This window comes from Sceloporus undulatus, chromosome 5 (assembly GCF_019175285.1).
Source record: "Sceloporus undulatus isolate JIND9_A2432 ecotype Alabama chromosome 5, SceUnd_v1.1, whole genome shotgun sequence".
NCBI lineage: Eukaryota > Metazoa > Chordata > Lepidosauria > Squamata > Phrynosomatidae > Sceloporus > Sceloporus undulatus.
Genome location: NC_056526.1, coordinates 84506556 through 84520781, shown reverse-complemented (window position 1 = coordinate 84520781; position 14226 = coordinate 84506556). Strand labels below are relative to the sequence as shown.

General features: G+C 40.3%; 1 protein-coding gene across 5 annotated transcripts in view; it reads right to left on the bottom strand.

Moving 5' to 3' along the window:
• The window catches only part of SLC26A5 (solute carrier family 26 member 5), a 46137-nt gene that overhangs the window by 23867 nt on the left and 8044 nt on the right, over nt 1–14226 (bottom strand). For 4 of the 5 annotated variants that reach the window (XM_042467251.1, XM_042467254.1, XM_042467252.1 and 1 more), the window contains exons 2-4: nt 7821–8024; nt 2528–2667; nt 986–1096 (exon numbers count right to left, since the gene is read on the bottom strand). In XM_042467251.1, coding sequence (XP_042323185.1) covers nt 986–1096; nt 2528–2667; nt 7821–7975 — 406 coding nt within the window. In that variant the 5' untranslated portion in view covers nt 7976–8024. The remainder of the gene's footprint in view (nt 1–985; nt 1097–2527; nt 2668–7820; nt 8025–14226) is intronic. The other variant, XM_042467256.1, reaches the window with a different exon arrangement.

Here is a 14226-nt window from a genome sequence, read left to right as displayed (position 1 = left end):
TCTATAGCAGGGATGGAGGACCTACAGCCTTCCAGATGTTGCCAGACTTTATTAATTAATTAATTAATTAAATTAAGTTCTATCCCACCTTTCTCCCAATACAGAAGTCAAGGTGGCATATAGTAAATTTAAAACAATATACTCTAGTGGGCTCATAAAGGGAGATACAGTCCTTCAAATAGCCTGGACCCAAGCAGTATACAGCTTTATACGTCAAAACCAGCAATGTGAATCGTGCCCGGAAACAGACAAGCAGCCAACGGAGCTATTGCAACAAGGAGTTGTATGCTCCCAGTAGCCAGCTCCAGTTAACAACCTGACTGCAGCTCAGAGTCTGTCCATTCTAGCAAGCATGGTCAGGGATCAAGGATAACAGCAGCTCTATTTTAACAATATTTGGAGGACAACAGGATCCCTCAGAAAAGCCACCTTTCTTTGCTGTGCCCATCCAAATGTCGTGTTTCAGTGTTTTGCCAAAGAAGCTTTATTTATGTATAAGTGAAATCTCTGGAGTAAATATTCCCTCTGACTCACTTGGTGAAGAGGCAGTACTGTCCCATTCATATCTCTGTCAGGACTTTGCCGTTTACCAAATTCTTTTTTTTTTAACAATAAGAAGAATAACAAAAAGCAACATATACTGAATACAATACTTAGGTCCTGATCTAACATTTCCTCTGATAACAGTGAGAAACTAATAGTGTATTATGGTACAGTCAAACAAGCTGATATTTAATTTCAAAAATTCACAAATGATAATTTCTGTAAGTTTGTTTTGGGAAGCTTTTATGTCCTCTATGCTATAGGTGTTAACTCAGACATTATAGATATAGATATGTAATTCTGACTTCAAGGTTTAAGAAAGGTTTATTGTAAAAGGATCGAATTTTGGATAATACTCTTGGTTCCCACCTGACCATACTTTGAAGACAAAACCACATTGCATTCATCTGACTTAAAAAAACATACAATGCATATGCTATACCTATTGATATATGTCTAGATGTTCCAAAAAAAGTGTAGAGAAAGACTGGATAAAATGAAGAATACAGGCCAAAAACAGGGGGCACAGCTGCCAGCAATGCATATGCTAAACCTGGAAGAAAAATATGTGTGTGAGAGAGAGAAAGAGAGAGAGAGAAAACACTGATTGGAAGAATTTTGAATTCAAACAAATTATCAATTGAAAATTGTTAATAAACCTACTACATTAATAGTAGATCACATGCCTAGACAGCCACAGTTCTCACAGACTGTTTTTTCCAATGCATCCTTGATCAGCAACTAAGTTTTATAGATCACCCCATTGCAGGAAGAAAACATTTCCAAACAGAACAGGTGACAAGTCCTATGTCAGCAGCCATAATTTATTCTATGCATACCACTTCTAAGTTAGCAACCAGGGAGTGGCGGTAGGGGGACTGGGACGCATTTTGAGGGTAGGCTGGATCTCATTAGCTGAATTCTACTCCATATCAAACAGTAAAACTAAAATTCCAGCACAAAGAGGTTGCTAAGACATTTTTCCCTCAGAGGTCAGTTCGCAATATGTATAGATTACATTTTTAGTTTTTCTGAGGAAGATGACTCAGTTTTGTGTGCTTCAACCAGCCCATTTCAGTGGAATACAGCAGGTACAGGTTTACAATGTCAATGAAATTGAGTTTTGATCTGAAATTTAATTGTTTTCAAATAATTACTGAAGCAGACATATTTTGTTATATTTGAATTCTTCCCTCCCCCTGGAGCTCTGTAGTGGAGATTTGCACCTAAGATGATATGATCAAGTTCACTTGTCAAGCAAGCATGCTGTTTTTCAGAGTTTACTTTCAAGGTTTTTCACTGAGATATCACCTGGTTGAGCTACTTCTTCATATGAGTGTATTTCCAGCTTTTTCATTGTTTTGTCTATTTTGAGATTGCTCTGTATAAAGTGTTTTAACAAAACTACCCATGGCTCACACGGTCCAAAAGGGCTGCCGCCGAGCTAGTTTGAAGGTGGGGCATCCACATTACTTATGCCCTGAATGTAGCCAGAAGCCATCCTGTGCTTGGCTCTTTGGAAACCAGCTTTAAAAGGAGCTGGAAAATCTGCTCCCTTTTGGCAGGCTGGTTGGGGACTGCAGTGGCAGCCAGAATTGGGACCAGGTGCATGTGGCTGTCATGGCCCTGATGCAAATGGACCCTGTGTGGTCCCGGGACAGCCCTTTTGGCCCATCTGTTTCACCCCATCAATAAATCATTGGCTGAGAGGAAAAAATATAGTATTCTTCTTGGAGGAGTAAAGTTTGACACAAGGCACAATTTTCATACAGTAGCATTTTCAAACAAGGTATATCTACAAGAAAACCAATGGAGCATATTCTCATGACATGAATGTACCATTCTCAGCTACAGAATTATTGCTCACCATAACGATATATGGCATTATATTTTCTACATGCGAGCAAGAGCTCATTCCCACAAAAATGTCTCATGGCTGTTATGAAGATTCCAAAGAAGAAGAAAAAAGTTAAATTTCACTAACCTTGAGGAAGCTGCATGACTCCAGTGCTTATACCTGAGATAATGTCTCCCAGCAAATACTCCCTCACTGGATAGCGAGGCAGCCATGTTAAAATTGGGAAAAAACTAAAGAGAACAGATTTGGCTTTCTTAGAAGAACATCTGAAAAGAAAAGAAAAAAGGTGAAATGAGCTGTCAGAAACTCAAAATGTATTTCAGTGGTATTGAGGCAGATGATCCTTTCATCACCCAAAAGATATTAGCTCTACCAGCTTAGTCTTCCTCAACTGGGAGCCCGCCAAATGTGATGGTCTACATCAGGGGTAGGCAATCTTTTTGAGCCGGGGGCCGGGTTGCTGTCCCTCAGACAACTGAAGGGGCAAAGCCAAAAAATAAATAATTAAATAATTTTTTTTTTAAAAAAAATTAAATATATAAATAAATCAGGACAAAATGTAGGACAAAATTTTCAAATGGAAGACACTTTTTTTAAAAAATGGAGGAGACGCAAAAAATTTTGCTGATTTTTAAAAAAATGTTAATATAAATGCATGTTTCTGAGTCTTCTATAGACAATTGCCCCCCAAAGGCCCCAGCGGCAATTGGCGGCAGGACCGGGCTGGGGCCAGTCCCAAGGCCTTGCCAGGCTGCATCCAGCCCGCGGGCCGCAGGTTGCCTACCCCTGGTCTACATCTTCCATCACATCCTGGTTGATGATAACAGGGGCTATGATCTTGCACAACTGGAGGGCACCAGGTTGAGGAAAATTGCTTTAGAGTGCATTACATATAGGATAAATAGCACTATTCTAGACATAACTATTCAGAATTAAATTCTATTGAGATCAGTGAGATTTACTCTCAGATAAGTGTGTATAGGATTATAACCTTATAAATACAATCTTATGCATGTTTATGTAAACATAAATCCCACCATATTTAATTACTTCCAAGTATATAAGACTCCAGCCATGGTAATTCCTAATATTAAAAGATCATGCTAACAGGCCCTTTAAAAAATAAATAAGAGGAAGTCATTACACAAAAACTTCAGTTGTTCCATCAGAAAGACAACCTTTAGAAGGGTATATTTTATACACTGGTATCCATTGGGGATTGGTTCCAGGTTCCCCCCTCCCCAAATCCATGGATGCTCAAATCCCATTACAGTATATACAATGGTGTAGTAAAATTGTATCCTTTATCTAAAATGTCAAAATCAAGATTTGCTTTGTGGAATTTATATATTTTGAAAATATTTTCAAGCTGTGGATGCTTGATTCTGTGGATAAAGATTGAATCCATGGATATTGAGGGCCAACTGTATTTGTTTGATAAAAGTATGAATTGGATGTTGTTTTCTAATAAAAGGTATTGCACAACCACTGTTGCGTTGACTTACAGAAGAAAGAAGTAGTTTGGAAGCTAGCATCCTTATCCTCTGTTGATTTTTTTTAATCTTAGTGTTTTTATTTCATTTATTTTGCTTAGCATTTCAGTATGTAGTATATCAAGATAGAGAGGTTGTTTTCTTACAAATTCTGTTTTATTCTGCTAGAAACTTATCTGTGTGGTTACAACAGATGAATAGAAGTTGCCTGATATTTGCCAGCATTTCTGCTGTTGCTTCATAGCTATCTTGGATTACGGGTCATTAGATGTGGTGGGTGCGGTTGGAAAAGTGATGGTCCTGACCTTGAAGATTAGCCCAGCATGTTAGGCAATTTATGTGATAGAGAAAAAGTCTAGTGATAGCCAGGTTTGGCAGTAACTCTTTTCTGTTTGACTCTTTCTTCCCAGCCTGTTGGCTGTACTATCCACAAGTTGTTTTGGGAAGCTCTGGATCAGGTGTTCTATTCTGAATAAAAAGTGTTGCAAGATTGCTTCATTTCTTTGCTTAGAGAGACAAGATCTGAAACTCCCGATAGAAAAGTGGGGGTGGGATCTTTTTTGGTGGGACAAGCACAAGGAGAAGGAGGAAAGAAGAGTTAACAAAAGTCACGTCCCCTACTTTTCCATCCTGAGTTTCAGATCTCGTCTCTCTAAGCAAACAAATGAAGCAGTCCTGCAACTGCTTTTCCAGAGGGTTGAAGTATCCTCTGGAATGGCAAGAGGATATGCTGACGGCAGCAGTGCTGCTAATATGGTCTCCCATGTCAGATAGGCTTTTGCTGAGAAGCCAGACTAAATGTGCCAATCAGCTACTGAGAAGCACCAGTAGCATGGAATGGGTGAAATGGCACTGGCAGATCTATCAGAGGTAATGACAGTGACATCATAACTAACTCTTGTTACTACTGCGCAGAAGAAGGCACAGTAAACCCTTTGGAATGTCATTTACCACAAATACCCTATGACGAGATCATCAAAAATGAAACAAGATTTGGGCCCTATACAGATAGGCCAAAATAAAGCTGCTTCAGGTCACTTTGGAGGTATGGTGTTTTAATGATGCATGCGTCCTAAGAGTCCGGAAGCCGCACCAAAGCTGCACTCCAGTCCTTAAGACTGGAGCATGGCTTTGGTGTGGGTTCTGGACTCTTAGGACGCATGTATCATTGAAACACCATACCTCCAAAGTGACTCAAAGCAGCTTTATTTTGGCCTGTCTGTATCAGGCCATAGTAACAGAAGATGAAATCTCAGATTTGATGCCACTCAATGAGCTACTGGGATAAAGTAGAGAAAAACTATGAGTAGTGCTGTGGCTAATAATGCAAGTAAACCCAAGCTGAAAGGACTTCAGCTGTTGACATGCTCAGAAGTGAAAAGATAGTCCATAGCTGCACTAACACATATTACAGGGACATGGAATGTGAGAAGCTGAGGAGGAATAGGGGAAGCCAGACATAGTAAAACAAGAAAGAGAAAGTGCTTACATTGCAATACAAAGTGAGCGACCTAAAGTGAACAGCAATGGGACATTTTGAGTCAGATAATTACAATGCTTTACTCAGGAAATGAAAATCTAAGAAGAAATCTAAGAAGAAATCAATCAAATTATAAGGTAAAGTGTGACTGATTCATATCAATAAGTCTTCAGGGGACACTCATCAATATAACCATAATCCAAGTTTATGCTCCAACTACAGAGGCTGAAGAAGAAGAAACTGAAAGATTCTCTGTTGGAGACCAGGAGGAAATTGATCACATACCAAAACAGGACTTCTTTTTAATCACAGGTGATTGACATGCCAAAATAAGAAACAGAACAGAATAGAAGATTGTAGGATCAATATATCCAAGGATCAAGAAATGAAGCAGGAGAGTGACTGATTGAATTTTGGGAAGCCAACAATTCATTCATTACAAACACATTCTTCAAGCAACCAGAGGCAACTGTATGCATGGACATCACCTGATGTTCAATATAGATATCAAAGAAACAACGTAATTGGAAGCAGAAGATGGATAAGCTTAATTCGCTCTGCAAAAACAAGACCAGAAATAGATTGTGGCACAGATCATAATATGTTAATATTAAAGAATAAAGCTAAAGAAGACCACTAAACCACCATCATGATAAAATCCAACCTGAAGAACATCCCTGTAGAATTTAAGGATAATGTAAAAACTAGATTTGCACTATTAAGCCTAACTAACCAGAATCCGGAAGAACTCTGGACTGAGGCCGGGGACATTGGCAGGGAGGAATGCAAAAAGACAGTATCTTCAGCCAAAAAGAAAGATAAGCCTCAATGGGTGACAGATGAAACTCTTCAGGGAGTTAATGGCAAGCAAGAAGTAAAAGAAAAAGGGGACAGAAATAAGAGTCAGAACCCTGAATGCAACTGTTCAGTGACTTGTGCACAAAGAAAGCTGATGTACTCACTCATAGCGCTTGGGAGAAATACATCACCAGGAACAAACAGCATACCAATAATGCTGCTTCAATCTACAGAGACAGAACTGAAAGTTCTAACTAAAATCTGTCAACAAATAAGGAAAACAAAACAATGCCCCACAGACTGGAAATGCTCAATATGGATTCCAATCACCAAGAAAGTGGAGACTGCATTAACTATAGAACCATTGCGTGTATTTCCCAGTCAAGCAAAGTGATGCTCAAAATTCTACAGCAAAGATTGGTTCAGGAAAGGAGAAAACTCTAGGGATCATATTGCAAAGAATTTCAGAAGAAAATCAACCTGCGTTTTATAGATTATAGCAAAGCCTCTGATTGCATAGATCATGCAAAACTATGGTTTGCTCTTACAGAAATGGGTGTGCCACAACATTTAATTGTCTTGTACTCAGGACAAAAGCCTAGTGTTAGAACAGAATATTGTGAAACATAATGGAGAATCAGGCAAGACTGCATATCATATGTAAAGCAGAATTAGACTTGCAGGACAAGATCCTAGCAGAAAATAACAAAGACCTGGAATGATTACTGAAGAAAGTCAAGGAAGAAAGTGCAAAGGCAGGTTTACAGTTCAGCCTTACAAATAAAAAATAATAATGACTACAGATTGTTTACATAACTTTAAAATAGACAATAAAGACAGAAATTGTTCAATATTTTATATACCTTGGATCAGTCATTGATCAGAATGAGACTACAGTCAAGAAATCATAAGGAATTTAGGTCTTGGAAGGGCAGTTATGAGGGAATTAGATAAGATCCTTAAGTGTAAAGATATATAATTGAATACTAAAGTCAGAATTGTCCATGCCATTGTATTTCCAATTTTACTATATGGTTATGAAAACTGGACAGTGAAGAAAACTGATAGGAAGAAAATCAGTTCATCTGAAATGTGGTTCCAGAGAAGAGTTCTATGGATATCATGGACTGTTAAAGAGACAAATAAATGGGCCCTAGAGCAAATCAAATCTGAACTCTCTCTAAAAGCCAAAATGATTAAGCTGAGACTGTCATACTTTTGGCATAATGTGAGAAGGCATGACTAGCTAGAAAAGACAATAATGCTTGGTAAGGTAGAAGGCAGTCAGAAAAGAGGAAGTCCATATTACAGACGAATAGACTCAACCAGGTAAGCCATGTCCCTGAATCTGCACGAACTGAGCTGAGCTGTTGATGGCAGGATGACTTGGAAGTATCTTATTTATTGAGTCACTATAAATCAAAGCCAACTTGATGCTGGTCAACAACAACAACAAGCAGATGGGTCGGCAAGGTGGAAATAGAAAAATTACTTCCACTTGCACCCCATCCTTGACTTGCTTCCACTAGCAAGAACCTCTGCTGGATTACAGTCCTATCTCTGGGGGGGGGGGAAGGACAATGGAGAATCCAAGCCAATTAAGCTATTTAACGAGATCTTCAACAAATAAATAGCTGAAATGTCCTACCGACAAGCATGTGCTATCTTCTGAGTGAGAGGCAGAGGTGTCTTTTCCTTCTTATGCAGCTGCTCCTGTAGGGTTCCTTGGTTATACACTTGCCTCTCCACACAATACCTCTGGTCTGATCCATGGCATATTTCATCTTCTCCATCATGTTCCATAGTACATTTTAGTGAAAAGGGACACAAGAAGAGCTGTTCTTTGAAGCAGCTATCAAAATAAACAGATAAAAAAGGACAATTTAAGAAGAGATTGCTTTGGGACAAGACAGTGAGTTTCAAAGAAGCTGTAAGGAGGTAATGACAACATTTCATATCATCTATCTCCTCCCCTTCTACCTGCCACGCAAGACAAAAAGGATTATGAAAAGAAGCAGGAAATGGAATTATAGAGCTCAAGGTGCTATCACACCTGTCCCTAATTCAATCCCTACTTCACAGTGAACTACTTCACATGAACAGAATGAAGTTACATTTCAGAAGTAACAAGAAAACAAACCAAAATGAGTGACATTTTCTAGACGCTTTTAAAGCTTATTCAGAGGCATTTTACTGGCTCTCCCCCACCCCAGTATTATGCAGTCTATTTTTCTTTCAAATAGTGGTAATTAAAAAGTAATGAAAAGCAACTGGAATTTAATAAGAAGTGGAAAAAGCCGCATTTTAAAATCCAGAGCGCTTGGAACAAGTAACTTGAACAAAATTGTTCTTAAACAGAGCAGTAATGGGAAAGAATTGCTGTTAAAAAGCTGCTCGTATGTCCAAGCTATAGTATCTCCTGCTGCAACTACTGGGCAATAAATATTGGGCTAGGCAGCAGAGCTAGAGTGGATAATGCCTTAAGCAATGGACTGACTCTGGAGACCAGGGTTCGAATTCCCACCAGACCATGGAAACCTACTGGGTTCCCTTGGGCAAGTCATACACTTTCAGCCTCAGAAAACCTTGTGATAGAATTGCCTTGGGGATCACCATATGTCAAGACACACAACACAACAACAAAGGCAGCAACACTGAAGATAACCATGCTTTGTTGTCTCCCCCCCCACCCCCAGATCTGAGCCAATCGTGGCCACTGGTTGCCTTCTACAAGGCTGTGGCCTGTCACTCAGCAATGACATATGAGGAGGGTTCCAGTGTTTTTGTTTAGCTTTGTTTTTTGTTATAGAGAGGGGCATTTCTGAGGAGTCTGATCTTTGCTAAGCTTGGAGCAGGATTTTCTATGCTGCCAACCACAGTGAAAAAACATTAGCAAATGAGACTTTTGGGTGGTTTTACGGAAAGGCAAGTTTAAGAGAGATTGTCTCACACAGTCCACCAAAGGTTTTGCAGCTTGTCTGGGAAATGTAAAGACCACTGGCAAAACCTATTGTCATAACTGCTGTGTATAGATGTGCTTTCAAGTTGTTTGCCAACCCCTGGCCACCCCATGTATTTCATGGCGTCTTCTTGGGCAAGGAATACCCAGAAGTGGCTTTGCCAGTTCCCCCCTCTTCAATATAGCCTACCTGGTATTTTTGGGTGATCTCCCATCCAAGTACTAGTCAGAGCCAACCCTGCTCAGCTTCTAAGATCAGATGGGATCTGGCCCCTTTAGGGTATTTAGGCCTTTCGTCAAAACTGGATATGACTATATATAAACATTAATAATAACTCCTGCTTCCCTTATGATGTGAATGGGGAAGAGTTTTCACAGATGACTGCCAGGAAGAACTGCCTTTCAAGAAATGTCAACCATATATAATAACACAGCTGCCTTGAATCACAGGCATGGATTTGGTAAGGAAGGATTTGAGCCCCTCTGTAATTCCCATAACGAAAGATATAAGTAACAAAAAGCTACTCTTGAGCAACCACTGGGCATAGTAGAAAAGAGTCCACTGACAGCAATAAGAGCTATAGCAAATACTCCTTATCTGTCAGACAAGAGCTACTGGATATATATATATATATAAAAGAGCCTGAACACAAGAGGCTTAAGTACTGCTGGCTCTTAAACCTGATAAAAGTCAAGCTCCAAAAAGAGGCACTAGTGCTATCAACTTGAAACTGTTAGAAAAGACAGCATACTGAAGAGGAATTTCTCTTGGCAATATAAAACTACAAGTCTGGGCAACCTCATCTCTAGAGCACAAAAGCAAAGGATTCTTATATCTGTTGGCTAAATATTCCTTTATCTGACTAACAGTTCAAAATAATGGGCTGGTATTTTATCACCAACACTTACTGGTTAGGTGATGATTCCTTGACAGTTGGGAGAAATTGTTGGTGGTTTTGAATAAGACAACAATTAAAAGATGGAAAAATTGATATTCTTCCATTTAAACTGGAGGCAAGCATACAGATAAAGGACAGCAGCTGGTAGTTTGGGAGAAAGAGAAGCAACCACAGGAGAGAAATGAGACACAAGTTAGCTGAAGGCAACATTGGGGACACAGGGCTTCTCTCAGGATCTGAAGCAGGCAACAGATCTGCTGCCATCAGACAGGAATGAATAAATACCTCTCTCTCCATAGATTTTGTTTGTATATTAGTAACTGAGAGCCAGCATGGTGTACTGTTTCAAATGCTGGTCTACAACTCTGGAGACGAGGTTTACACTGCAGCTCGGACATGGGAGTTGACTGGATGATCCTGGGCAAGTCACACACTCTCAGCCTCAGAAGAAGATACTTTTTCTGAACGAATTAGGTTTACTGTAAGTCAGAAACGACTTAAAGGCACATGGCAACAACAAATGTTAGTAACTATAGAATATACTACAAAATGCATTAAGGTTCTACTTCTCACTTTTCTAGAGGAAATGAAACCTGTCAGAAATGCTGAAGAACTTAACAATATACTGTAATCAAAGGGTAAATACAATGTAGATTCTAGATTCTCAAATCATTCCATAAAAAAAACAAACCAACACTCCAATAAATTGGAATTTTACTCCACTAAAGTTTATCTTCTTACCCTGTTAAGTTTTTGATAAGTTATTAGATCTATTTACTAAAACGAAAAGATCATGCCTTAAGAAATTGCCACATGACTGCATCCAGGTATGATGTACCATTCCAAACTGTGTTATTAAAAAGAGCTTGCTTTTTAACACCTGAGCAACACTGGAACTGGAAGCACAGAAAAAACATCAGAAGCATCCTCAAAAGAAGCATATTAATAACTTACAATAGCATTTTAGGATTTAGAAAAGCCCTATGTTACAAGCATACAAGAACGGCTATCTTCACAAATCCTGCTTCAAACAATGAGTAACACAGACCATCAGAGCAGCCAATAGTCATTTTATGCCCCAGTGTTTCTCTATCTACTCCCCCTGTTGTTTCAATTACAGACAAACCTCTGTCAACCCACAATGCCACAGCCACTTTGTCTTGTAATGCAGGTTAAGGTGAATGGTCAGAATACTAACACATCATGATCCACACTGTACTTCCAAACCAAAGAAAGTGGCTGAAAAAGCAGTCTTACAGCAAATTCTCAGATGCTTGCCTGAAAGTCGCTATCTCCACACTTCAGTTCAGTGAAGAAGTTACCTGCTCCAATGGTGAATGCTCCCAGATTCCCACTCCTGTTGTGACACAGTCTCTCCATTATGTAGCCTGGAATAGTCATGAAGATTATTCCAGGATTTGGGCCCAAGTTAACAATCCTTGTTTTCAGAGGAACAAAATTTAAGTTATTATAACCTTTAAAACTGGAGTGGACATCATCAGGCTGTACACATGTTATTCAACTGCAAGTCATAGTAATCCTAGCCGATATAGTCAATGGTGAGGAACGCTGGAAGTTGCAATCCAACAATATCGGTAAGGCTGTGTGATCCCCACCCCGCTTTAAATTGTAACCAACTTTTCCAGGTCACCGTGCTTATTGTGAATTCTAAACTCTACCCAAGATAACAACCAACATTGTGATTTGAAGGCAATCACACATGATATTTTCCAGGAGTTCTCCTTGCAGTAATATTCACATACCTTGCATACACATGACAACATCTTTTTAATCTCTCAAGAATTTGAAAAGCAGTTAGGAGAGAGTGACATGAGATGAGAACTTTTGAAAAGATGGGATGGAATAATACAGTCAACAGTGGAAACTTTTTATTAAAATATATGTTAAGCCATGAATTGTTGAGCTGAGGGATTTTTAAAAACTGGGGGTAGGTAGTCTGAAGGTCCAGTGAGAGCTGTTAACTCAGAAGCCACACACAGAAGCGGTGAAAATATCTGGAGTGTGACTTATTGCTCAAAATCAAAATGAAAAGAATGCACAATAATTTCTGGGAAAGACTGATAAATTCACTCAAAAAATACTGAAATTGAAAAGCATTTGAGGTAGACAGCAGATTTCCTCCAGCCCATCCAGGCATAAATACACTGACTGTGATACTTTTGTGCCTGTAAGTGTGTCTTCCCAATTAGACAATGGAGAGAAGACAGATTTCATTTGGAGAAGAAGAAGCATCTAAGGAAGTGCATACACTTAAAGCAGGGGTCCTCAGACTTTTTTGGACTACCGCCCCTTTTCCACTTGGGTTTCACCTAGCGCCCCCATATATTTCTTGATTAGAGCTACAGTTCTATTGTACATTCAAAACAACCAATCTCCGTTGCTGCTCCCTTTGCCACTTGGTCACCCTGGAAGCAGCAAGCAAGTAGCTGGCTGAGAAGTGACTGAGAAGCTTCTTGCCTGTATCAGCCTTGTGGCAGAGGTGTCACTACGGTGCTATGGTTGTGTGCTGGCTGCACCAGGTGACACCATAAGTGGGATAACACCACAGCCACCACCCTAGCAATGCCACTGTTGCTCCCTAAATGTCTTCCTTTTTGGGAGAAGATACGTTAGCATTAACGTATCTTGTAAGACAAAGGAGCTCAGCAAAAGAGAATATTTGGCCAGATAGTGTGACAAACAAGGTCTCTCTTTCTCTGTCCACTGAGCTCCAAAAACCGTCTGGAAGAAGGTGGTTGATAATGCAGGACTTCTGTTTTCCTCCATACTCCTGGTATGGCCTAGCTCCATCGATGAGAGAGGGAGAAGCACGCAGGAGAACCAGGGAGTGAGTAAGTGAGTGAGTAAGAGCAAGGCTGTTGTCTACCACTGACACAAGAGCCTCCAGATTTGGGAGTGGAGTGCAGGAGGAATCCAGGAATTCTTCCTCCTCAACTCCCAAAGCAGAAAGCTGTTGCATAAGTTCTGTTTCCTGCTTTGGAAACTGGAGGCTGCTGTCTCTCAGTGACACACCAGCCTCCTGCTTTGGGAATATGAGGAAAAATCCCTGGATTCCTCTTCCACCTACTTCTGAAGCTGGAGGCTGCTGTCTCCCATTCTATCAACAGCCTTCTGCTTCAGAACAAGAGGAGGAAGAATCCCTGGATTCCTCTAGCAGTCCTACCCATGAAGCTAGAGTCTGTTGTGTGAATGGGAGGCAGCAGCCTCCAGCTTCAGGAAGACAAAAAGTTGTTTAGGTTGTGTTTATGTCACTACTATTGCCATATATAGAATTATTAAGGTGTAACAGTACAAAAACATTACTAATGATTCTGTATGGTTTGGAAGGGGAACACGTAAATGTGGAGTGACACCATGAGCTTAGCACCTGGTGTCGCCAATTCTAGTGACACCACTGCCTTGCAGCAAAGGGAAGTATGAGCAAGAGGCTTCTTGGTCACTGCTCAGCTAGCTGCCCAGTTGCTGCTTCCAATGTGACCATTGCAAAGGGTGAAGCTTCTCCCTGGACGAGAAGGATTCTCAATCCTTCTTTGTCAGGGTGAACAGGGGAGCAGCCCGTGTTGTGTTTGTTTAGAGGGTTTACAGAGGCCACATGCTTTGGACTGGAGACTGGCAAAGAGAGAGATTTTAACTACTTGACCTGCTCCAAGGCAAAGTATTCTTTCCAAGAATTGACCCCAGATACTCCTTCCCTTCCTTCCCCAGAGACATGCCTTCCCCACACAGCTTCAAGTGTAGCCCTGCTCAAATATTGTTTCTTCTGCTACCTCTTCTCTAGGTTTGTCCAATAAAAGAAAGCAGGAGCAGCAGCACAACTCCGACCTATCAACCAAGTCCTGGCAAAACTCACAAAGCTTAAGCAGGGACCTAAATCTGAAAGCTCCTATTTGCTGCCACTTCTCCTTCACTGCCACTACTACTATTTTCCAAAGCACCACAACTAGCGAAAAATATGGCTGAGAGAGTGAGCTCATGTGTGGAGGTGAAGGGTGGCAGACACCACCACACGAAGCAATCAGTGAAGCTGTGCGGTGGTTTTGAGATACCTTGAAAAGAATTTTCATGCAGCCCTCACCCCCACCATGGTCCTAAAGGCTGCTGATTGACCTTGTCTTTTTTGCACAACAATATATTGACTGAAAGCCCCCAGCCACCGCCTTTTACTTCCACCATCT